The 26,000-nt window shown below is 41.9% G+C and overlaps 1 protein-coding gene across 6 annotated transcripts in view; it reads right to left on the bottom strand.

The window, feature by feature from the left end:
• The window catches only part of ZNF793 (zinc finger protein 793), a 44,832-nt gene that overhangs the window by 11,373 nt on the left and 7,459 nt on the right, over window positions 1-26,000 (bottom strand). For 2 of the 6 annotated variants that reach the window (XM_070387923.1, XM_070387924.1), the window contains exons 4-6: window positions 15,245-15,374; window positions 13,890-13,985; window positions 4,341-10,638 (exon numbers count right to left, since the gene is read on the bottom strand). In XM_070387923.1, coding sequence (XP_070244024.1) covers window positions 9,659-10,638; window positions 13,890-13,985; window positions 15,245-15,374 — 1,206 coding nt within the window. In that variant the 3' untranslated portion in view covers window positions 4,341-9,658. The other 4 variants (XM_070387928.1, XM_070387927.1, XM_070387925.1 and 1 more) reach the window with 4 other exon arrangements.

Below are 26,000 nucleotides of genomic sequence, written 5' to 3'. Positions count from 1 at the left end.
TAAATGGATATATTACTTCTATTTAGAGTTCAAGAACTCTCAGGAAGGGACTTCCCTGGTAGTCCAGTGGTTAAGCTTTGAGCTTCTACTGTGGGGGGCTGAGTTTGATTCCTGGTTGGGGAACTAAGATCCCACATGTCCTGTGGTGCAGCCATAAAAGAAAAAAAAGTTTTTTTTTTTTTAAAGTCCCATTAAGCATATCCAGAAATACATGGCTCACTCAGCTCTGTTCCAGCACAGTAGCCTTCCTAACTCTTTGCTACTTTCAAACTTATTTCCCTGGTGAGGTGGGTAGGTTCTAAGCTGCCTGCAGTGATCACCACCTCCTGAAAAATCTGGAAGGAGGAATTCCCCTTGTCAGGCAAGCGTATACTCCTTGGTTCTGTCTTGTCACAACAAAGATTTGGAGTGATGGACATTAAAGCCCTTGGCATGTCACAGCTCTCGGGTCTTGGACAGACTGTGTTATAGCTCTCAGGTCTCAAAAGGACTGTATAGCTCTTAGACAAATCAGTGTTACAGCTCTCGAGGCGAGGGCATGTCGACCCAAAGACGCAAAGAGAAGAGCGCCACAGCGTGGGGAGAGAGAGGGAGCGCGCTTTGGCTCCTCTTTTTATATGTTTTTTCCTTCCCCCCGGGCCTGCCCTATGTAAATTGGGTTAGCCAGGAGTGTTGTTTGTTCTACCTGAAGTCCTCGGACCTTCTTTTGACCTTCCTTTGTTCTATTTTTGCGGGCTTTCCCCTTCCTTGTCTTTTAGCCACCGCCATTTTAGACTCCTGTTTTCTGTTCTAACTACCTAACACCCTTATGTAATTTCCTCCCCGAATGTGACTGGCAACTGTGACTTGCATCAAACCAATAAAATAACAGCAAAGGATGTCACATGCATGATAATAAAGTGTAACTTCTGTATTGGTGAGTGTGTGCTAAGTCGCTTCAGTCGTGTCCAACTCTTTGTGACCCCATGGATTGTAGCCCACCAGGCTCCTCTGTCCGTGGGTATTCTCCAGGCAAGAATACTGGAGTTGCCATGCCTTCCTCCTGACCCAGGGATCGAACTTCCTCCCGACCCGGGAATCCTCCCGACCCAAGGATTGAACCCTGATAGTGAAAGGGTAACAGGCAGGAAGGCCAGGGGTCTCCAAATGGAGGAAATAGGCTGCAAGTGTCAGACATTTTTATTTCTCTCTTAAGCAGCAGGAGGAAGCAAACTAGTGATATATATATATCACTATATATATATATTACATATGTATCTTAAAATATATATATTTTAGAGAAGGAAAAAATATTCCTTCTCTATACAAATTTAAAAGGAGGTTTATCTTAAAATACTGTGTTGCCATAATGACACCTGGTTCCACCTGAAGTTAACTATTCTCAAACCTTGAGTTAACCAATGCATTTTTCTTATGGAAATGTTTGTCTTAAGCTACGTTAATATACTATGCATTTACCCCAGACTCTGTCTTCAAGTTGGTTTCGCCTAATGGCTCAGAACCGACTTGACAAACCAGTATGTTATACTCAGACGTTGTTCCCCTAATCTATGTAAACGAAACTATTTGTATGGTAATCTGTCTTTCTACAAGATTCAAGTCAATCGTTTTATGGCCTGGGATGACTCGTCTGGTGCCAAGATTATTCCAAAATACATTTTATGGATGAGGGGCCTGGTGCCATTCTGAGTTTTAAGACATTCCTTTCTTTCATTAACAGACTGCTGCTGCTGCTACTGCTGCTGTTAAGTCGCTTCAGTCATGTCCGACTCTGTGCAACCCCATAGACGGCAGCCCACCAGGCTCCTCCGTCCCTGGGATTCTCCAGGCAAGAACACTGGAGTGGGTTGCCATTTCCTTCTCCAATGCGTGAAAGTGAAAAGTGAAAGTGAAGTCGCTCAGTCGTGTCCGACTCTTAGCGACCCCATGGACTGCAGCCTACCAGGTTCCTCCGTCCATGGGATTTTCCAGGCAAGAGTACTGGAGTGGGGTGCCATTGCCTTCTCTGAACAGACTGTAATGACTCTATAACATCCAGCTAAAAAACTAGCAGGGGGGTACTCTTTCTACCCCCTTCTGATGTCTATGTCAGAAGCTTTCTCTATCTCCTTCATACTTTAATAAAACTTTATTACACAAAAGCTCTAAGCGATCAAACCTCGTCTCTGGCCCCGGATTGAATTCTCCTCCAGAGGCCAAGAATTCTGGCGTCTTTTCGTGGTTCAGCAACAGCCTTTCAATAGTTCAGTTGGTAAAGAATCCACTTGCAACGTAGGAGACCCCGGTTCCATTCCTGGGTCAAGACGATCCACTGGAGAAGGGATAGGCTACCCTACCCACACCAGTATTCTTAGGCTTCACTTGTGGCTCAGCTGGTAAGGAATCCGCCTGCAATGCGGGAGACCTGGGTTAGATCACTGGATTGGGATGATCCGCTGGAGAAGGGAATGGCTACCCACTCCAGTATTCTGGCCTAGAGAATTCCATTGACGTCTATGGGGTGCACCGAGCAGCTTTCACTTTGACGCTTTCACTTTGCATTGCAGGCAGATTCTTTGCCACCAGCTCCACCTGGTGTCTGTATTGGTAGCTGATTCCTTATTTGAAGCAAGCTGCTCTGTTGTGCGGAGGAGGCAATGGCACCCCACTCCAGTACTCTTGCCTGGAAAATCCCATGGATGGAGGAGCCTGGTAGGCTGCAGTCCATGGGATCGCTAAGAGTCGGTCACGACTGTGCGACTTCACTTTCAAGTCTCACTTTCATGCATTGGAGAAGGAAATGGCAACCCACTCCAGTGTTCTTGCCTGGAGAACCCCAGGGACGGGGGAGCCTGGTGGGCTACTGTCTATGGGGTCACACAGAGTCGGACACGACTGAAGCGACTCAGCAGCAGCAGCAGCAGCAGCAGCAGCTCTGTTGCGAGCTGTACTTTGGAGAGACCCATGTGGCAAGAAATAGTGGGTAGACTTTGGCCCACAACCAGCACAAAATGGAGGTCCTCAGCCCAGCAGTTCACATGGAATTGAATTCTGCCAACAACTATGTGATCCTGGAAGCAGCTTCTTCCCTAGTTGAGGATTGTTGTGGTCAACACCTTGACTGCAGCCTTGTGAGATCTGAACTCGAGGACCCAGCTGAGTCATGTATGTATTACAGGAAGGGGGATCCTTTCTAGGGCCCAAAACTGGGCTCTTATCTAACACTCGGAAATGAATTGTCTGAGGAGACACATGGGCTGGCAAACCAAGAGATTTTATTGGGAATGGGCACCCGGGCAGAGAGCAGTAGGGTAAGGGAACCCAGAACTGCTCTGCCACGTGGCCCACAGTCTCGGGTTTTATGGTGATGGGATAGTTAGTTCCCGGATTGTTTTAGCCAGTCGTGCTGACTCAGAGTCCTTCCTGGTGGTGCACGCCTTGTTCAGCCAAGATGGATATCAGTGAGAAGGATTCTGGGAGGTGGTTGGACATGTGGTGTCTCTTTTTGACCTTTCCCGAATTCTTCCGGTTGGTGGTGGCTTATTAGTTCCATGTTCCTTACCAGGACCTCATGTCGTAAAACAACTCAAGCAAATGGCTACTATGGTGCCTGGCCAGGGTAGGCAGTTTCAGTCAGTGTGTGCTTTCCCCAATATATGGACTCACAGAAACACTTCCCCTAATATACGGACTCATAGAAACAGTTAGGTGTGTTAGTTGTCTAGAAACCAGGGTTAACAAATGTCATAATTGTTTCTCATTATTATCTGTACTATGAAGAAGGTGCTTTGTATCAGAGCTAATGATTAGGAGTGTGATCCATATCAGAGGTCCACCCTTGTCTGACCATCAGAATTACTGAAGATGCTCAAAGCCTCTGTCAGAGCTAATCAAACATAATCTCTGGGGCTAATGTGTGCACACGTGCCGAGTTACTTCAGTCGTGTCCAATTCCAGCCGTGTGCTACCCTATATGGACTGTAGCCTGCCAGGCTCCTCTGTCCATGGGATTCTCTAGGCAAGAATACTGGAGTGGGTTGCCATGCCCTCCTCAGGGCTAATGTGTAATTTTTTTTTTTTTTTTAATTATCGAGCTTCTCTGATGGTCTAGTGGTTAAGAATCTGCCTGCCAATGGAGGGGACATGGGTTCTATCTTTGGTCCAGGAGGATCCCACATGGCTCAGAGCAACTGAGACCGTGCGCCACAATTACTGAGTCTGTGCTCTAGACCCTGTGCTCCGCAACAAGAGAAGCCACTGCAATGAGAAGCTCTTACACCACAGCTAGAAGGTAGTCCCCACTCGTTGCAACTAGAGAAAGCCCGTGCACAGCAGTGAAGACCCAGCATAGCTGAAAATAAATAAAATAAAAAACAATAAAACAGATTATCTGCAAAGTATCTTGCCCTAGATATTAACTACAAAGGCAGAACTAGTAGCTTTAGAGTAGGGAAATCTGACAGTGAGCACCCTGACCAAGGTTAACATCATCAGTAAGATTTATCACCATCATGTGCCCGCTAATATGATGAACTGAAGATGCATCTCTTCTGTAATATTAATGCATAACCCACTGAATCAAACCCAAATGGAGGGGTAGTCTACAAGATAACTGGCCAGTATTGTTCAAAAGTGTCTAAGTCATGAAAAACAAAAGACTGAGGAACTATCATAGACTGAAGGAAACTGAAGAGAAATAACAGTGTGGGATCTGGACTGGATCTTGGACTAGACAAAGAACATCACTGGGAAGGGCTTATAATGGTATATCAATGTTAATTTCCTGGTTTTGATCATTGTATTATGATTACATAAAGTATTAACATTAGGGGAAGCTGAGTGAAACTGGGAACTATATTGCAATTTTTTTGAAAGTCAAATTATTTCAAAATAAAACCAAAAAAATCTCTCTACTTGAGGGATTTCTTGAAGTATTGCCTTTTGCTCTTTAGATCTACATGTTTTCTTTTACTCTGGTGATACCCCAAAGACTGGATTAGGGGAAAGATAATAGACCAGGCCAGGGTGCCATTTTGTCAGAAAATGAAAACATTTCCTAGGCTTCATGTATTTCAAAACACTTCTTTCCCCTTTATTTTGTTTTTCAAATTAAAAAAGTTAATGTTTGTAACAAGTCAAACCTTTAATACAAAGGTATATAAATTAAACAACTATTTCTGTTCCCCACCAGGGCAATCAAAGTTAATTAACACCTTGTTTTATATCCCTCCACACTTTTCTTTGTTCATATAAACACATGCATGCATATATACACACATAGGTATTTTAATTTTAAAAAATAGATTCATATACATTATCCTGAAATTTTCTCTTTTGAACTTAACAATATACCACAAATATCTCCACAAATGAAAGTTCTACTAACCCTTCAAATTTCGTAATCATACATTGGACATATCACATGTGGTTCAGATATTTACATATTTTTTCTTCTGAGCTTTTTCCCCCTAAATCTCCCATAAACCACCTACATCACCCACCTCCCCCCAACCCAATGCATACTCTTCTATGCTTTTCTCCATGCATATGAAATCTTACACAAACATATGATACATGTTTATCACTCATAGACACCTAGGAGCATTTTGTAACTGATTTACAAAAACAGAGTTATGTTTTACACACTTATTTTTATCTTGCCTTTTTCACTCAAGAAAACATTGTGGAATTTCATTCAAGTTCACTAGCATAGTTTTAACCTGTCCACCTTAATGGCCATATATATATTCTATGGAGTGGACATACTATAGTTCCTTCCCTCTTCTAATATCCCTATCTCCTTCCCTCTTCCAATTTCCAGCATTTATTTTGATTTCAATGTTTTTGCCACTAGGAACAGCATCACAATAAATGTAGATGTCCTTTATGTATTGGGGTTTTATTTCTAAGAAAAGATCCCCTAAAGTGAGTACTTTTACTTATAACAGATGTACTTTCAGTTATAATAGACATCAGGTTGCTTCTCAAAAAAACTGTAAGAATTTATGTTTCTACCAGCAGTAGCTAAGTTCATTCTTTGTTTCTGACAGCAAAAAGCATTCCTGATCTTTCTTGCCAGCCTGATTGCATACCATTATCTCATAACTTTAATCTGCATTCCCCAGCAATTACTAAGCCTAAACATTTTTTGATGAGCCCATCAGTCACTTGGATTTGCTCTTCTCTCAACTATATTCTTGGCCATGTTTCGTTACTGGGCTATTTTTTCTTGCAATATGATGAGCACTTTTTCTCTAACTGACTCTGCAAATATTTTTCCCCCAAGTCATTGTTTATTGGCTGTTGATGGCATCTTTTGCTGTGCAAAAGACTGAGCTTTTCATGTAGTCAAATATTCATTTAACAGATTTGAATGTCCTGTGTTGGTAACGTTAATCTCCCCCAGTTTCTAGATTGTACGTGTAGTCTCCTTTTATTTCAAGAATGTTATTATTATTTTAAAATTTTAAATCTTAAGTTCATCTGGAGTTTTTTCCATATGGTTTGTGCTGTTAGTTCAACTTTACTTTCTTCTTGATTAAAATCCAGTTGTGCCAGAATTTTTTTTTTTTAGATAAACAGTTCCTTTCCCCTACGGTTTGAAACTGTACGCTTTCCATATGTGATAAAACTCATATACACTGCAGTCTATTCAGTATTTACTATTCTGTCCCATTGATGTATTTATCAGTTCTTTTGCTAATACTATATTAATTTGCTTAGGATGACTTCATCTTGTATTCTGACATTGCCATGAAAATTTCCCTTTTATACTTGTCTAGATTCTCAGGCATTTATTTTTCCATATGGAATTTAAGATCATTTCACATAAGTTTAAAAAAAAAAAAAAGGGAGTTCCTTGGTGGTCTAATGGTAAGGATTCAGTGCTTTCAATTCCTGGTCAGAGAACTGAAATCCCATAAGCTGCAGCGGGGGAAAAATCAGTGGGACTTAATGTAATTCCAAAAGAAGTGCATGCAAATTTTAAGATGTTTATGGAGAAAATCTCTTGATTTCTATACCCTGTCTTCTTAGAAAATTACCTTTTTAACTCAAAAAAATCATAAGTCTCTCCATATATTGATATACAATCCCATCATCAGCAAAAGGGAACAGTTTTACCTTTTTTAAAACCTTATTCATAACAATTATTCAATTTTCTTTTTTATCACCTTCACTGGAACTTCCAAGATAATCTTTAGTAAAAATAGATGACAGTGGACATCTATTAAACTATTAAATTCTTGATTTTAAAAAATGGTTTCAAAATAAATAAATAATGGTTTCAGCATAACATATACTATGGGTTTTGGTAAAGAAACTCTAGGTGGTTATCATCGCTTATAATTTAATTTGTATTTTATTAGAAATGTTTATAAATTTCATTAAATGCCTTATAAGCAACTATTGATAGCATCTTCTCTCCTAAGTTAGTTTTATTGATATGTTTCCTATTACTATTGTATTGGCTCTTCATATCATGATGACTTTTCCTTGGTCATTATAATATATTACTGTTTAGGTATACTGGTAAATTCTATTTTCTATTATTCTCATTATAGTCTTTGTTCCTATATTCATGAGTAAGGATGGTCTGGAGTTTCCTGTTTTCCAGCCAAATCTTTATTTGGTTTTGGTGTTAAAACTTGTTCTGGTTTCATAAAATAAATTGGGGAGCATAGTCTATAGGATGAAATATTTTAACTAACACTGGAATTACTCTTTCTTTAAAAGTTAGGTAAAATGAATCATGAAATCGTCTAGGCCTGGAGCAGTTTTCAATCATGAATCTTTCACTTTTCCAAATTCTCCAATGGTAACTGTTCCATCATTTTCCACTATGTACTGCAATTTTCATAGCTTGCATTTTGCTAGAATAGCATCTATTTCCTGTTTCAAAAATATGTTGATCTATAGTTGCATGAAATATTTTATCTTTTTTTTTTTTCTTGCCATGCCTTCCAGCTTGTGGGATCTTAGTTCCTTGACCAGGGATTGAAGCTGGGCCCTTGGCAGTGAAAGGGTGGAGTCCTAACCACTGGCCCACTGGGGAATTCCCCTTATCATTCTTTTAAATACATCTTTATCTTTGATTACATTTTCTCTTTCATTCTGGATTAGGCATTCTTACAGGGAGACAAATCTTGAACAATGTGACCATCTGTTTTCTTATATAAATGACATGGCAGCTCAAAGAGATGGACTTGAATTGGAATGATGAAAAAAGTTGGATATCAGTGTCCAGGACACTAGCAGGGAAATTTATAGGGAAGGAAAAAAAATCAATGTTGCTGAATTAATTTGGAGGGAAAAAAAAAGAAAGGAATTCTCCTTTACTGGTCTGTACATGAAATATTTCTCAATTATAAAACTCATAAAAAGTATCTCTCCTACTAATTTGCTGCAAGGTATTTTAAGCAAGGCTAAGAAAACAGGAATAGTGCACAATATATCAGGGCCACACTACTTTCTGTGTGCATGTGCTAAGTTGCTTTAGTCATGTCCGACTGCAACCCTAGGGACTGTAGCCTGCTGGGTTCCTCTGTCCAAATCCAGGCAAGAATACTGGAGTGAATTGCTGTGCACTCCTCCAGGGGATCTTCCTGACCCAGGAATCAGACCCTCGCCTCTTACATCCCCTGCATTGGCAGGCAGATTCTTTACCACTAGTGCCAACACTACTTTCTATTAAGTAATGACTATGCTGACTCATCATTTTGTTCACTGAATGTTAAGTTGTAAAACTATTCCTTAGCTTTGTTTTCAACATTGAAAAAGGCAAAACAAATAATGTTTACTTATTTAATAATATATTTACATACTAAAATAATAAAGGCAAAATAAGTGCCTTTTTAAAGTTAAAAACATTTAATAAAGTTTTTGACTAATTTAACAAAAGATATTAAAAACATTATTATTCAGAAAAGGGGCCAACAACAAATGTTATGGCCATTTACATGTATTACAAAAAGACAGAAAATATACTGGTTTAATATGTTAAAGCTTTTAAAAAAATAGTTGGGTATGCTATTATTATTATTGTTGATGCCTGTATTGTTAAAGGGTTTCTCAGGTGGCTCAGTGGTAAAGAATAGGCCTGCCAATGCAGGAGCTGTGCGTTCAATTGCTGGATTGGGAAGATCCCCTGGAGGAAGAAATGGCAACCCACTCCAGTATTCTTGTGTGGAAAATTCCATGGATAGAGGAGTCTTGTGGGCTACAGTCCATGGAGTCACAAAGACGTGGACACAACTGAGCACGCACACGTGTATGTAAAGACACCAAAAGACAATGGTGATATTTAGAGTGAAAAAGTTTGGTGAATGGCATTCTAAACATGTGTTTGATATTGAACTTAAATTCACATTTATAATTCTAAAATATAAATAGTGCTTATTATGTGGGTCACTATGAGACATACCATAATATACTTTTAATTTTCTTCACATATATTTTGTGTTCTGTAATCATTCCATTTAATATATTTTAAACTTTCATAAGCCAAAGTGATCATGTTTGTTTTAAATATAGAGTACTTTCTATAATCTTTTGTATAAAATTTTCTATCACAATTGGAACATGATTTGCCTTATGATGAAACACCTGGTCAAAATTCATTAAATATGAGATTTTTCCTACAGATGAATTTCTCCACATATAATGAAATAGGATATCTTGCTCAAGGCTTTCCTACTATTTTTAGGTCATTCCTATAAGCATTCTTCCTAGCATGAATTTTCTGATGTCTACTGAGGTTTGGCTTCTGATAGAATGCTTTGCCACATTCATTGCATCCATAGGGTTTTTCTCCTGTATGAGTTCTCCAATGTTTATTGAGGCATGACTTTTGACTGAAAGATTTTCCACATTCTCTACAACGATAGGGTCTTTCTCCTGTGTGTATTTTTTGATGTACATTGAGGTATGACTTCTCACCAAATGACTTCCCACATTCATTACACACAAAGGGTCTCTCTCCTGTATGTGTCCTCTGATGTTCTCTGCGGTGTGACTTCTGGGTGAAGGCTTTCCCACAAAAAAAACATTCAAAGGGTCTAACACCAGTGTGTATTCTCTGGTGCTTAATAAGGGTTGACTTATGTGAAAAGGCTTTTCCACAGTCAGTACATCCATATGGCTTCTCCCCAGTGTGACTTCTTTGATGCCTAATGAATTCAGACTTGTAGCAGAAGGCTTTTCCACATTCAGTACAGACGTGGGGTTTCTCTGCAGGTGGAACCCTCTTACGTTTGTACACAAGAGAATTGGTTGTTGGGGGTTTATACATAAGTGCTGGGCTATGGCTGAAAGCTTTTTCACAGTGACTGCATTCCCAGAATTTTTCTTCATTTTGTCTTCTATCATGCTTTGTATGTTGTAACAGTTTTTCATATCCATAGCACTCATCTTGCTTTTTTGAGTAGTTTTTCTTAAAACCAGTTAAGTCTAAATTATTGTTCACACTCTTTCCACAAGAGTCCCAGTTACTGGAGTTTTGAATTGAAGGAAAAAGGTCAGTGCTCAGATGTGATATTTTCCCACACTTATTACATTCATGGCTTCTTTCCTTGGGGAACATTTTCCTGCTGATGAATGGACCTTGCCTCAAAAGCATGTCTTGCCGCCTTTTCCTGTGGACTTTAACTTGCCAAATGTTTTCTGGGGAAAGTATAGGAAAATTTTCCTTATTAATCTGTGATTATGATCTGGAAAAAAACTATTTGGGAAATGCCCTAAAAATTTTAAGGGTGCACAGTATATGAACAGAGGGCATGGATCATAACTAAAGGCACGAATGCAGGGAAGTGTTGTATGAGAATAGAAGATTCAGAAACTGGCACAAATGGAATGGACCATGTCATAGAAGATAGGAATAATTTTAAAGAAGAGAGGATATTATAGAGCAGTAGTTGGTAAACATGTTCTTAAAGAACCAGCGTAAGTATTTTAGGCTTTGTGGAACATATGGTCTTGGTCACAATTACTTAACTTTTCCACTGTATGGCAAGAACACAGACAGTTTTTAAATATAAGGGTACACCTGTGTTCCAATAAAAACTTTATTCACAAAATTTGGTGGCTAACCTATAGGCTGAAGTTTGCTTATCCCTGTTACAGAAGAAAGAGGTTTAAATGTCATATAGCACCTTGTTACCAGTGCATGGTTCTCAAAGGTCAGCATCTGCCTCACTTGGGAACTGATATCGTGACAGATATGCGAAATCTTGGGCCCCACCCCTATACCTAAAGAATCAGATTCTGCATTTTAACAAATTGCCAATGCTTATATTATGATTTGACAAGCATTGATACAGCAGTCAGAGAGCTTATCATGTTGAGCTAGTTAGACATAATATAAATGGCCAGGGCTCTAAGATGAACTAGATAAAAGAAGGAATTAACCAAACTAACTGGAGTTTAAAGCAGGAATTCTTAAGTTGGTATACAGAAATCTGGGGAGCTGTGAACTTGGATAGGGGAAAAAATTACAGCTTTGTTTTCACTATTTCCTTTATTTTCACATTTCCTTTGATTATGAATGTGAACACCAAAACACACTAGTATTAGCTCCTGTAACTTTGTGAATAAGGTATTTTCATGTCACATTATAGCTGTCAAAGATTTCTCAAAATGTGTTTACAATCATCTCTGTTTTGAGGTCATGACAATTACTTGACCTGTTAGATCTCACTATTTAACATATTAATAAGGAAGTATATCTACTATTATCTACTAATATCATTAATATTTTGACATTGCATTTTCCAACTTTATTTCAGTTAATTACTATATTTTAGTAATTTGTTTTTCATGTAATCCTAAGGATTTTTTTTTTACATACATAAAAAAGGAATCTATTAGGCTTCACCAGAATGCTTAAGAGCTCTATGGCACAAAAACGATTAAGAATTCCTGACTTAAAGACATTCAGGCATGAGATAATTTGGGTTCAATTTTAGGAGAAGTCAGAGGAAAATGAAAAGTAGACAGGAAGATTTAAAGTCATTTTTCAAAGGAAAAGAAAACAGAACTAGCACATATGCATAGAACAGTTAGAGAGAAGACTCAAAATGAGTTCATGGTAGCAAAACACTGGAATGAGAAGTAAGCTGAGGTAGGTATATGTGTGCACTTGTGTGCATGTGGGGTGGAGGGGAGATAGAAAGTAGAAAAGAGGATGACTTCAGTTTTTGTCCCCCAAAAACAGGGATGAGTGGCTACAACTATGGAGATGATCCACAGACTGGTAAAATGGTGAGCAGAGGAGCCTAGGTGGACCAAGGGGGATAAAAGTTGGTAAAATGGCTAAGAGGCTAGTTGTGAGGATCTTATGGTTTCAGAATGGATGAACTCTTGAAGGCAGTTACACCATTGAGAAGAGAATCAAGTCTAGAAGACAGAAAAGGCTAGGTTGCAACCAGGGTATTAATATGAGAGGATATACAGCACTTAGAAAGGAGGGCTGACTGGATAACTTTTTTACAATTATATAAAATTCTTGAAAGATGGGAAAGAAAAAGTTGATAGCCAGGTTACAATGGTTTCAGGAAGGTTGATGAGCAATTTCATAAAGCAAAATACACTTCAGAGGGCACCAGAGCGTGCTGGTGAAGAATACTGGTTCTAGGGACTTCCCCAGCAGTCCAGTGGTTAAGACTGAGAGCTTCCACTGTAGTGGGTACAGGTTCAATCCCTGTCAGGGAACTAAGATCCTACGTGCCATGTGGCATGGCCAAAAAAAAAAAAAAGAATACTAGTTCTAGAGCCTGACCACCTGAGTTCAAATCCTCATTTGATCCCTTACTTTGTTATATGTTCTTATACGAGTTTCTTAACTTTTCTGTGATGCTTCCTTATTTGTAAATGGGATAATAAAGGCTAGTAATAAACATCTCACAAGTGTTTTAAGGGTTGAACGAGTTGATATACGTAAAATTGAGAAAAGACCTGGCACAAAGTAAGCGCACGCTGAGTGTTGGCCGGGAATTCTAATGCTATTTCGGTCACTACTACAACCAGTGAAAGCTGGATAGTGGTAATCCTAAAGACATTATTTTGGGGAGAAGCATGAAAATGACTTGAATGTTTGAAGGTGTTATCTAATATTTAATTCAACTATGTGATTACAACACTAAGTATAAATGGCATAAAGTGATCTGGAAACAGATGGCACTGGCTCTTCATGCTAAACTCATGACTTCACTGAAGAAGCAGAAATCCAGAGGCATCCTAAAGAGTAGGCTACAAACACTCAGAGTACCAGGGATTATTGTTGAGAAATTTTATAGAGCTGATGGGAGAGGGGCAGTTATTCTGAATATTAAATAGAAGGGGTTAAGCCTGGTGGGCTACAGTCCACAGGGTCGCAAAGAGTCGGACACGACTGAGTGACTTCACTAAGACAGGCTAACCTCAGCCTTCTTCACTACCCAACTGTTCCTGGTCACTTCCTGGAATTCACTGCTTCCTCCTCTGTGACTTAAGGAAATTAAGGGACTCAGGGATAATTTAAGGGATTCAGAAAGGATGGGAAGTGAGACTGTAAGTATGGCAGGCAGGTCTGGGGCCTTTTACCCCAAAACTGTTAGAGTAGAGGTTAGAAAGGGAGCAGCAAGAACAGAAGACTCACAGAAGCTTATTTGCAAGAATCCCTGAGTATGAAAGAGAAATGTACTGATAACCTCAAGAGAGAAAGAGAGATCAAGGATTCTGGAGAAAGGGAGATGGAGCAAGCACATGGAGTGGGATGCATGGAGCTTGAGAGGTCACCAAGAAGACTAAATAAAGCTCTCAGAGAAATGTCTTCAGCTGCTTCAAAGCTCCAAGGCTTTGAAGAGCTGGATCCTGAACAAAATTCTAAAGCTGCCAGCCTCCCATAGCACGTCTTTTGCTGGATTGATCATACTTACCCCAACAGTGGCAGCCTAAGCATGCTGCCTCACAAATCCAAGGTGCTTCTTCCTGCTCCAGCCGGAGGATCACGTATGGTTTGGTGCCTTCATAACCTGTTCCAGAGAAATGATCCAGGCCTTGGGCTGAGCTCCATGATCTTCAGGGCCATTCAGTTAACATTAAAGGCTGCACAACAGACATTGTACTTGGGAGGAGACTATACACACACCTTGTCTGGAACTCAAAAGGAACTAGTCATCCAGGACCATTGAAACTCAAGCCACACTTGCTGAGGCAATACAGTATAAGGGTTAGGAATGCACACTGTGCATTCTGCTGAATGCAGACTGCTGGCATTCAAATCCCACTTTGGCTCTGCCATGTACTAGTTGGGTGACACTGGGCAAGTGACTTAACCTGTTTGCCTCAGTTCCCAAACGTGTAAAAGAGTGGTACTAACAGTACCTACCTTATAAAGCACTTATGAAGATTACACAAGTTAATATTTTTCAAGTGGCCAGGGACTTCCCTGGTGGTTCAGTGGTTAAGAATCCTCCCTGCAGTGCAGAGGACATGGGTTTGATCCCTGGTCAGAGAACTAAAATCTCATATGCTGCAGAGAAACTAAGTCTGCACATTGTAACTACTGAAGCTCAGGCACTCTGGAGCCATGCATCCCAACTACTGACCCCCTGCAGCACAACTAGAGAGTCCCACATGACACGATGGAGATCCCATATGCCACAACTAAGACCTGACACAGCCAAATCAATAAATATTAAAAGACATAATAAACAAAGTGGCTAAAAGTCTGGCACATAGAAAATATTTGGTACTTCAGTTACTTTTTGCTGCTGCTGCTGCTGCTAAGTCGCTTCAGTCGTGTCCGACTCTGTGCGACCCCACAGATGGCAGCCCACCAGGCTCCCCCGTCCCTGGGATTCTCCAGGCAAGAACACTGGAGTGGGTTTCCATTTCCTTCTCCAATGCATGAAAGTGAAAAGTGAAAGTGAAGTTGCTCAGTCGTGTCTGACTCTTAGCGACCCCATGGACTGCAGCCTACCAGGCTCCTCCGTCCATGGGATTTTCCAGGCAAGAGTACTGGAGTGGGGTGCCACTGCCTTCTCTGCAGTTACTTTTTAAAAAATATTAAATAATTTAATGTATTTATTTTAATGCACCAAGCCTTAGTTGCTGCATGTGGGATCTAGTTCCCTGACCAGGAAATGAACCTGGGCCCTCTGTACTGGGAGCTCGGAGTCTCAGCCATTGGACCACCAGGGAAGTCCCAGTACTTGTTACTTTTAGCAACTGAAAGAAGAAAGGTGGTCATTCAAGTGTGATATAGACTGTGCAGCAGAACTGTTCTTACCCACTGAGACGAGGTTGCTATAGGTCTCCAGCATCACATCCCGGTACAGGGCCCTCTGTGCAGGATTAAGCCCATGCCACTCCTCTTGCGTGAAGCCCACTACCACATCCTTGAATGACACAGGTCTCTGCTGAAGATGAAATGACACTGGGTCACATGGGGAAAATGCAGGCAGGAGTGGATGGTCCTGACTTTCTATAATGTTCATAGGTTATAGCTTATTTTTTAATTACTTACTTAATTTTTTGGCTCTGCTGGGTCTTCCTTGTAGCATGTGGGCTTTCTCTAGTTGCAGCAAGCAGGAGCTGCTCTTTGATGCAGTGCTTGGGCTTCTCATTGTGGGGGCTTCTCTTGTTGTGGAGCATGGGCTCTAGGTAAGCAGGCTACAGTAGTTGTGGCACATGGGCTTAGTTGCCCCGAGGCATGTGGGATCTTCCCGAACCAGGGATCGAACCCATGTCCCCTGCATTGGCAGGTGGATTCTTATCCCCTGGACCACCAGGGAAGTCCCAGGTCAGAGCTTATTATGATCATTTATCTTTTTTACCTTTTCTATTCCTGGCTTTGGGCTCTATATGGTGGGATTGGAAGCCACTGTCATTTATACTTCGGGTCAACACATATTGACTGAAGACTATGTGTCTGACCCAGTCCTGGTCGCTGGGGACACAGTCATGGATGGCTCCTGACCTCAGGGAGCTCATAGCCTGGCTGGGACAGCAATATGTAAGGCCATCAGGGTGAGATGGTAAGGGATGTAACAGCAGGGTATCTGAGCTCTAGTATGCAGAGAAGTCAACTGTCCACTAAAATTATCAGGGTCTAGGACTTTCCTGGTGGTCCAGGGAAATGACTCTGAACGCCCAATGCAAGGACCTGAGTTCAATCCCTGGTCAGGAAACTAGATCCCATATGCTGCAACTAGAGATCCCACGTGCTACAGTGAAGACAGAAGATTCCATGTGCTGCAACTAAGACCCAGTGCAACCAAATAAATAAATATTAAAAAAAATTATCAGTGTAGTGAGGCTTCAGTGCTAAGGGATGTGTGTGCAGCTGAGTGTTCTCTGCAGAGATGGAGAAACTGTGTTCCTTGCAGAGGGAACAGCATAGGGTGAACAAAGGCATGGGGCAAACAGTGATGTGTAAAGGCAGCAACTTACTCAGTTACAGGGGAGAGTACACAGGCCTGTGAGTTATGAGATGGTGGACTGGAAGACAATAAGAAATCTATCAAGGAAGTGGTGTGTGTGGAAAGCACATTCTAGAAGGCATGTGAGTTTCCTGCATCCTGTGCCCAGTGGTATAATGCTAACTCTAAGCAGACTGTGAAAAGATGAGGACATACATTGTTTCCCTACAGTAATTACTAAACTCATAGTGCAAAGAGGTGTACTGAAGTAAACAAAGAGAATTCTAAGAAATATCCCATTAATCTACACAAATACACACAAGAGAAAAGAAACAGAGGAACAAAAGCAAATGGGACAAATAGAAAACCCAATACCAAAGATAGATATAAATCCAACCATACCAATAATTACATTTATATTAAACTATATTAAATTATTGGAGAAGTAAATGGCAACCCATTCCAGTATTCTTGCCTGGAGAATCCCATGGACAGAGGGGCCTGGTGGGCTACAGAGTCCGATATGACTTAGCAACTGAACAATAACATATTAAACTAGAAGGTTTATTTAATACATGATTAAATGCTCCAAAAACACAGAGACAGTTAGACTGGATAAAAAAAGGAATACTGCCTATAAGAGATACAGAACTCACAGATAGTTTGAAGGTGAATGGATGGAAACAGCAATGCGGTGGGTGACCTGGAGGGAGGAGAAAGGAAAGACTGCACTAATGCAGATGGAAGATAATGCTCCTAAGCAGGATGGAAACAGTGAGACAGAGAAGGATCACTATGAGGAAGAGTTGAACCTACACCTTAACTGGTTGTGGGGGGTGAAGAAGGTCTAAGGTTGACACTCAGGTATCTCAAAGGAAACCGGGGGATGGTGGTGGCAAACTGGAGTTGACAAAAACATCAAAAGTGAAGAGGACACGCTGTGTTGGGGACACACAGGTGGAGACACTTGACAGGCACCAGGATGAATAGATGAGCCATGTCAAGATCAAGGTCAGGAACAGAGCTAAAGTTATAGGAGGTGCCAGCACAGACATGATAGCTTGCAGCGTGGGATCTCTCTGCAAGGAGACAGGATGAGCAGAGCACTCAGGCCAGAGCCCCAGGGCACACTAATGAGTAAGAGGCCAATGGCAGGAGAGTTCAGCTAGAGACCCAGAGAAGGAATATAGTTTGGGAAGGAGGCTTCACAGCCTGGCAAGCCTCAGATGATAATGTTCATGCAGTCAGTCCTCTGATTTAGGGCACAGAGAACAAATTCTTCAAAGAGCCCTGTGCCCTGGGACAGGACAGCTGCTGAGAGAGCTCCACAGGTGCTAACCTAAGAAGGCATCTGTTGTAATATTGTGATGTATTAAGAAATATATTTGGTCTTCTTGCCTGATTCTGGGCACAGAGCTTCTTAAACCCTTGTAACTTCCAGAGTAACAGGAGTCATAGGAAGGTCTTTTATTAGTAGTAACAAGCCCATGTCAATCATAAAACAGTTTATACTAATGATGTAACTCTTTGAGGATGGGGGCTGGTTACCAGAGGAACCAACCAGGTATTAGTTGGTTGGGACCTACAGCCATATAGCCCCCAGCCTCTGAGGACAGGAAAGGGATTTGCGATTAAGCTAATCATCAAAGGCCAACAATGTAATTAAGTATGCCTATATAATGGAACTTCCATAAAAACCTTGGAGAGCTTCCAGTTTGATGAACATATCCAGTTTGGGGTGTGCACCCCAAATTCTCTGGAGACAGAAGCTCCTGTGCTCAGGACCCTTCTGTATCTCGCCATACATACCTTTATCTGGCTGCTCTTTCATGTGTGTATTAGTCACTCAGTCGTGTCTGATTCTGCAACCCCATGGGCTGTAGGCGGCCAGGCTCCTCTGTCCGTGGAATTCGCTCCAGGCAAGAACACTGGAGTGGGTTACCATTCCCTTCTCCAGGGGATCTTCCTGACCCAGTGACTGAACCCAGGTCTCCTGCACTGCAGGCAGTTTCCTTACCATCTGAGCCACCAGGGAAGCCCAATGGCTGTTCCTTTATATCCTTTATAATATCCTTTAAAATAAATCTGTAATAATAAGTAAAGTGTTTCCCTGAGTTCTGTGAGTAATAGAAAATTATCAATGGGGAGGGACCCCAATTTATAGTTGGTTGTGAAACAGGAAGGAAGGGGGCAGGGCACAACTTTTAAAAGAATGACACAGTTATGGAGGCTATGACAAAAACTGGTCAGAACTGATGAGGTCCGAGATGGCGGAAGATTCAATTTCCAGTGGACCTTGAGTCTCATTATATGTTCAATGTAATACATTAGTATATGTTAAATGACATACCCACATGTGCCATGACAGTTACGAGGCCAACCATAAAAGGCCAGAAAGGTGAGTGGCAGCCCAATTTCTGAAAATCCCTACCCTTCCCCAAAATAGATGGAATAATCCTCCCACTCATTGTTCAGTCACTCAGTCATGTCTGACTCTTTGCAACCCCATGGACTGCAGCACTCCAGGCTTCCCTTTCCTTCACCATCACCCACAGTTTGCTCAAATTCATGTCCACTGAGTTCAGTGATGCCTTCCAACCATCTCGTCCTCTGTGATCACCTTCTCCTTCTGCCTTCAGTCTTTGTCAGCAGCAGGGTCTTTTCCAATGATTCGACTCTTTGCATCAGGTGGCCAAAGTATTGGAGTTTCAGCTTCAGCTTCAGTCCTTCCAATGAATGTTCAGGGTTGATTTCTTTCAGGACTGACTGGTTTGATCTTGCAGTCCAAGGGACTCTGAAGAGTCTTCTCCAGTACCACAGTTTGAAGGCATCAACTCTTCAGCACTCAGCCTTTCTTACTGTCCAGCTCTCACATCCATACATGACTACTGGAAAAACCATAGCTTTGACTATATGAACCTTTTTGGGCAAAGTAATGTCTCTGCTTGTGAATGCTATCTAGGTTTGTCATAACTTTTCTTCCAAGGAGCAAGCATCTTTTAATTTCATGGCTTCAGTCACCATCTGCAGTGAGTTTGGAGCCCAAGAAAATAAAGTCTGTCACTGTTTCCACTGTTTCCCCATCTATTTGCCATGAAGTGATGGGACTAGATTCCGTGATCCTGGTTTTTTGAATGTTGAGCTTTAAGCCAGCTTTCTCACTCTCCTCTTTCACCTTCATCAAGAGGCTCTTTAATTCCTCTTCTATTTCTTCCATAAGGGTGGTATCATATGCATATCTGAGGTTATTGATATTCTCCTGGCAATTGTGATTCCAGCTTGTGCTTCATCCAACCTGGCACTTCGCATGATATACTCTGCATATAAGCAGGGTGACAATACAGCCTTGACACACTTCTTTCCTAATTTGGAACCAGTGCATTGTTCCATGTCTGGTTCTAACTGTTGCTTCTTGACCTGCATACAGGTTTCGCAGGAGGCAGGTAAGGTGGTCTGGTATTCCTACCTCTTGAAGAATTTTCCAGTTTGTTGTGATCCACACAGTCAAAGGTTTTAGCATAGTCAATGAAGCAGAAGTAGATGTTTTTCTGGAATTCTCTTGCTTTTTTGATGATCCAGCGAAAGTTGGCAATTTGATCTGTGATTCTTCTGCCTTTTCTAAATCCAGCTTGTACATCTGGAAGTTCTTGGTTCATATACTGAAGCCTAGCTTAGAGAATATTGAGAATTACTTTGCTGGCATATGAAACAAGTGCAATTGTGTGGAAGTTTAAACATTCTTTGGCACTGCCTTTCTTTGGGATCGGAATGAAAACTGACCTTTTTCAGTCCTGTGCCCACTGCTGAGTTTTCCAAATTTGCTGGCATATTGAGTGCAGCATTTTAACAGCATCATCTTTTAGGATTTGAAATAGCTCCGCTGATACTGTATCACCCCCACTAGCTTTCTTCATAGTGATGTTTCCTAAGGCCTACTTGACTTCGGACTCCAGGATGTCTGGCTCTAGGTGAGTGATCACACCTTTGTAGTTATCCGGGTCATTAAAATCCTTTTTGTATAGTTATTCTGTGTATTCTTGCCTCCTCTTCTTAATGTCTTCTGCTTCTGTTAGGTCCATACCACTTCTGTCCTTTATTGTGCCCATCTTTGCAGGACATGTTGCCTTGGTATCTCTAATTTTCTTGAAGAGATCTCTAGTCTTTCCCATTCTATTGTTTTCCTCTATTTCTTTGCATTGTTCACTTTAAAAGGCTTTCTTATCTCTCCTTGCTATTCTTTGGAACTCTGCATTCCCTCATTAGCCTATGAAATTACCTAGTCCATAAATACTAACCACCCCACATTCGGTGTCTCTTGCCTTCTGAGATGGCCCCTACTCTCTCTGTGGTGTGTGTTTCTGTCAGGGCCATTCTCACCTTAAGAGAGGGACCATATTCTATGGAATGTGTATCTTTGTAAATAAATCCACTTCTTACCTACCACTTTGTCTCTCACTGAATTCTTCCTGTGATGAGACATACAGAACCTGAGCTTCATTAAGTCCTGAGACTGGATACGTGATTTCAATGAAAAGACAATGGATTCAAGTCCCAGTCTGGATTTTGGCTGGGTTGAAGTCCCAGTCTGAGCTGTGTGGTTACAGTTGGTCAGAAGTTCAGATGATAACCTGGGATTTGCGATTGGCATCTGAAGTGGTAGTAGGGGGCAGTCTTGTGAGACAGAGCCCCTAACTTGTAAGGTCTGCACAGAATTGGAGAATTGTTTAGTTTGGGGGGAAAACCTCCTCTACTCTTGTGAGTAAATAAATTTTCCTTTAGTACTTTAGATATATCTTGAAGTGACCTAGAGAATTTAACCTTGCCCAAGGAAAGGTCTGACCTCAGTTCCCAGAAGTTAATCTCTAAGCCCCTGGAATGTCCTCCTAGATAAGAGTGTCTTGGTTTACCTGGGGCCTTGGGCTACACCAGATATTCTAACAACATGATTTCTGGGAGAAGCTCTGGCTCACAGGCATCAATTAGCTCAGCCTCCACTACCAGGTCATGTCTACATGACCAACCCCGAATACAGCTCTGGACACCAAGGCTTAGGTGAGCTTCCTGGTTGGCAATACTCTGTACCATCACACATGGTTGTTGGGAGAATTTCTCACCATTCATACTCACTGGGAGAGGACACATGGAAGTTCAGTGTGTGGAACTCTCCTGGACTCTGCCCCAAGCACCTCTTTTCTTGGCTGATTTTAATCTTTGTACATCTGCTGTAATGAATCCTAACTGTGAATACATCATTCTGTGGGTCTTTCCAGCAAATTATCAACACTGAGGGTGGTGCTGGAAACCTCCAAACTTACAAATGCTGCCAGAATGAGGGTGGTTTGGGGACTTCCCTGGTCGTCCAGTGGTTAAGAACTGCCTGCCAATGCCGGGTATAAGGGTTTGAGCCCTGGTCTGGGAAGATCCTACATACTGCAGTGCAACTAAACCTGTGTGCCGTAACTGCTGAAGCTTGCGTGCCCTAGAGTCTGTGCTCTGCAACAAGAGAAGTGACTATGGTGAGAAACCTGTACTCCGCAACAATAGAGTAGCCCCTGCTCTCTATAACTAGAGAAAGCCCGTGCACAGCAATGATGACCCAGCAGAGCCAAAAATTAATTAATTTTTTTAAAAAAGAAGCAAAGGTGGTTTTGTGGACTGCTGTCTAACTTTACAGTCATTGACAGACATGAGAGGCAATAGGGCAGATCAGCTAAAAGCATGGACTTTGGGGCTGGACTTAATTGAGTTCAAATACAGGCTACACCACTAAATGCATGACCCTGGGAAAGCTATTTAACGTCTCTGCCTCAGCTTTCTCATCTGTTGAATGGAGACAATAATAATGTGTGTCTCTCAGTTATTATAGTATGAGGTTTAAATGAGTTAATATATGTCAAGCCTTTAGACTGTGCCTGGAATAAGACAGTGCCACTTAAAGGTACCTATGTTACTTAATGAGAAAAAAGATTGTAAGTCAATATTTAAAAAATCTGTTAAGAAAGGGAAAACAATTCTAAAGGACAGAAAAAGGGAGGGTGTTAATGGGGTGGAGAGCCCTAGCACACTACACAGTGGCAGTGGCACCGGCCCGCCACCTCTGGGAGTGGCCAGAGGAAAGAAGCATTGAGAGGGCCCTGCAGAGACAGAGGGGCTGAGAGCAGCCACTCTCCACTCCCAGGAGACTGCAGGTCTCCTTGATGAATGCTAGGGTGGCACTTGAGGAGTGGCCCATATAAGCAGATGTGAAGACAGGACCAAAACCAGGATGGAGGCAATGGAAGCTGGCACCTGGGACCCTAAGACTCACACAAAGGCCGTGGAACAGAGAAGGTGCCAACTAGACACCCTCACTGATGCCAGAACAGCATACTGTGGTAGCGGGTGAGCAGCAATCAGGCTTCATCTTAGAGCACAGGGCGTAGCTCTGGGTGACAGGCTCTGGGTCAGTATTCCCCAAACACAGCTAACTGGAATGGGATGAGATAGGATGGAGTAGAGTGGAGTGGGATGGGATGGGATGAAACAGAATGGGGGGGATAGAACAGAAGAGAAAAAAGTAGAAGAGACATAATTTTGCACCTAAAGGGCCATGCCATTTTCACCAAACAGGGATGAAAAGGATGGATGAAACACTGAGGCTGTAAAATCAGCAAGACTTCGGTCTCCTGCATTGGCAGGTGGGTTATTTACCACTCACCCACCTGGGAAGTCCTAAAATCAGGAAGACTTGGTGACTGAGTGTGAGAGATGGAAGGTGGGGAGACGTCAAGGGTAAGTCTCAGGGTCTGGGCTTGTCTGGGGGTTTGGGTTGGTATTATCTCCTGAGATGAGAAACAGGGAAGAAGAGACAGAAAAAATTCAACTTTGCACACATTAAACTGAAGGCAGCCAAAGGAACAGATGTTAGACAAAGGGGTCTAAAGTTCTTGGAGGAGGCCTGGGCTTAGATATGGAGGAGGGAGCCACGTGCAGACTCACCAGCACCCATCTTAAGAGTGGATGAAACCAGGACTTCCCTGGCGGTCCAGCAGTTAGGACTCTGAGCTTTCACTGCTGAAGGCAGTGATCTCTTCAATCTCTGGTTAGGGAACTAAGATTATGTAAGCAGCCAAAAAAAAAGAAGAAGACTGGCACCCCAGAGAAGGTTCAAACCCACAGGAACATCAGTGTCTAAGACATAAGAAGATGGAAAGAGAAACCCCAGAAGATGTAGGGAAGCTGTGGGGAAGCACTATCCCTGGCATGAAGGAAGGAGGCCTAAACTTAGTAATAATAGTCAAACACATAATAAGGACAAATGTCTATTTCAAGCGCTTTACACATATTAGTTCATTTAATTCTACTCTCTGAAGTAAGTGCCATTATTCCCATATTAAAGAAAACTGGGGCAGAGAGGTTCAGGGACTTGCCTAAGTTGTACAGATGGTAAGGATGGGGATTCAAACTCAGCAATTCAGCTCCAGGTTCTGTGCTCCTACCCAGTATATGGTGCTGCCTTTCAGACACAAGGAGGGGGCAAAAGGTACAGTCTTAATTCAGTAGAATAATCAAACAGCATCTTCTAACTTTAGCCTCAGCAAGGTCACCTGGGACCTTAGCCAGAAAAGTTTCAGTTAAGTGGGAAGAGAGAATTTTGGACTCAAGGAAGAATGAGAAGCAGGAATGGACACATTAAGAGCAGGGAAATCAATTCAGAAGATGAAGGAGATCAGGAGAGAAAGGAAAGGACTTTTTGGGTTATAAGCAGTAATGGTTTCTAGGGTTGAAGTTACTGACAATGGTTGTAGGGACAAGGAAAAAAACCTAGGAAAGCAGGCAGGCATGGATAGGTTTCCAGAAAGAGATGTTCTTGCTTGAGAAAGGACTCTGAAAGGTGGGAATGCAGGAACTCAGGGGCTGAGAAGGAGACCTTCACCATCTCCTTTACCATTAAAAGTCAGTGAGGAAGGCGGGGGAACTGGTGACATCTCACACTGAGTCTTGCCGGGGATAAGATGTTCAACTGTTTGCTGCAAAACTAGCAGAGACACTTAAAGAGGAATGACAGTAATTCAAATAATGAGCAGTTCATCATTTCCTCAATGTAGATACCTTGGATCAAAATCAAAACTTCTATAAAACTTGGAGGAATCTTCCTGCCCCCTCACCAGCCCCACCAAAAGAAATATTTGTATTTTTCCTTTCTTATAACTGAAATTGAGCATTTTCCTGTCATTACATGTGGGCCACAAAGCACAGAGGAGTTCAAACTTCCTGCAACTTTGATAGAAAACATTGTTACATCATTGGGAGGCTAAGACATGATGGTTTTGGCCACCTGGAGAACTGAGTTTTGTTGTGGTGCTAACACTCAACTCCAAGGGAAGAGTTGAACCACTGTTGAAAACATGCTTCTGTATTTGTCAGTGATTGTTAAAAATTCTGTTCTCTCTCTCAGTGCTTCTCACACTTTCAAGCACAAATGGATCATCCAGAGCTTGTTAAACAAAGATTCTCAGGCCCCACCCACAGTTAACCTGATCCAGAAGGTCTGGGTGGGGTTTGCCACTCTGGATGTTAACAAGCTTCCAGCAGGTGCCTATGTCCTGGGACCACACCAATAGCAGCAGTGCTGCCCTAAGAAGGTCGCTCTTAAAAACAAGTGCCCCGAAAAGCTAGTTTTCTCCTGGAAATAACAATATGCTTCTTCCTTTTGGCCAATGGAAATCATGGGCCATGTCTGCCTGTTTGCTGGCTACCAGGAAGTCTACTGACTCTCGTTGGACTCGCTCCTTTGTAAATCTGTATTCCAACAAAGGATGTTTCCTGCATCATTGCTTGAAATATCAAACCTGGACACTACCCGAATGTCCATAATATGGAGGATGGGTTAAATATTCCATGCATATGATGGAGCATTATGTACACTGTTTTTTTTTTTTTTTTAAAGCATGGTTCTAGGTATAATGGTAAAATGTCTAGGATAGTTGAATTGGGCAAAAAGGGGAGAGCAGTATGTGCAGTAAGTATCTGGCCATTAGGTCATTATGTGGAGAGAGAGATTGTGGTGTTCCACCCAAATCTCCCTGCAGTACTGAGGTACTTCTCCCAGCTGCTAGGAAACAGCTGGCTATTGCAGGTGTGAAACCTATTGGGAATTTCCTTTGGCCAAAGGGAGCTACTCTAACCAATATTATGTCCCCTCCTGGGGCAGCCTAAACCAATGACTGGTTGATTTCAGAATACAAAGGCTTCCTTGCCTCCACTCAGGACAACACTGAGGACTATCCCTGGTGGCTCAATGGTAAAGAACCCTCCTGCCAAGCAGGAGACATGGGTTTAATCCCTAGATCGGGAAGATCCCCTGGAGAAGGAAATTACAACTCACTCCAGTATTCTTGCTTGGGAAATCCCGTGGACAGAGGAGCTCAGTGGGCTACAGTCCATGGGGTGGCAAGAGTCAGACACAACTGAGCAACAAAACAACAACAACAACTACCAGCTCTAGAGCATCTTATAAGATCAGCTGATGCCTCTGTTCAACAACTCCCTCTGCCCACCTGGCCTCATTCACTGACGTACAAGAGCCTTCCTAGTAAACCTCCTGTGTGCAAATTTTCATCCCCAAGTGTTTTCCTGAGAACC

This window comes from Bos mutus, chromosome 18, assembly GCF_027580195.1.
Source record: "Bos mutus isolate GX-2022 chromosome 18, NWIPB_WYAK_1.1, whole genome shotgun sequence".
NCBI classification, from domain to species: domain Eukaryota; kingdom Metazoa; phylum Chordata; class Mammalia; order Artiodactyla; family Bovidae; genus Bos; species Bos mutus.
This window is presented reverse-complemented; position numbering and strand designations above follow the sequence as displayed.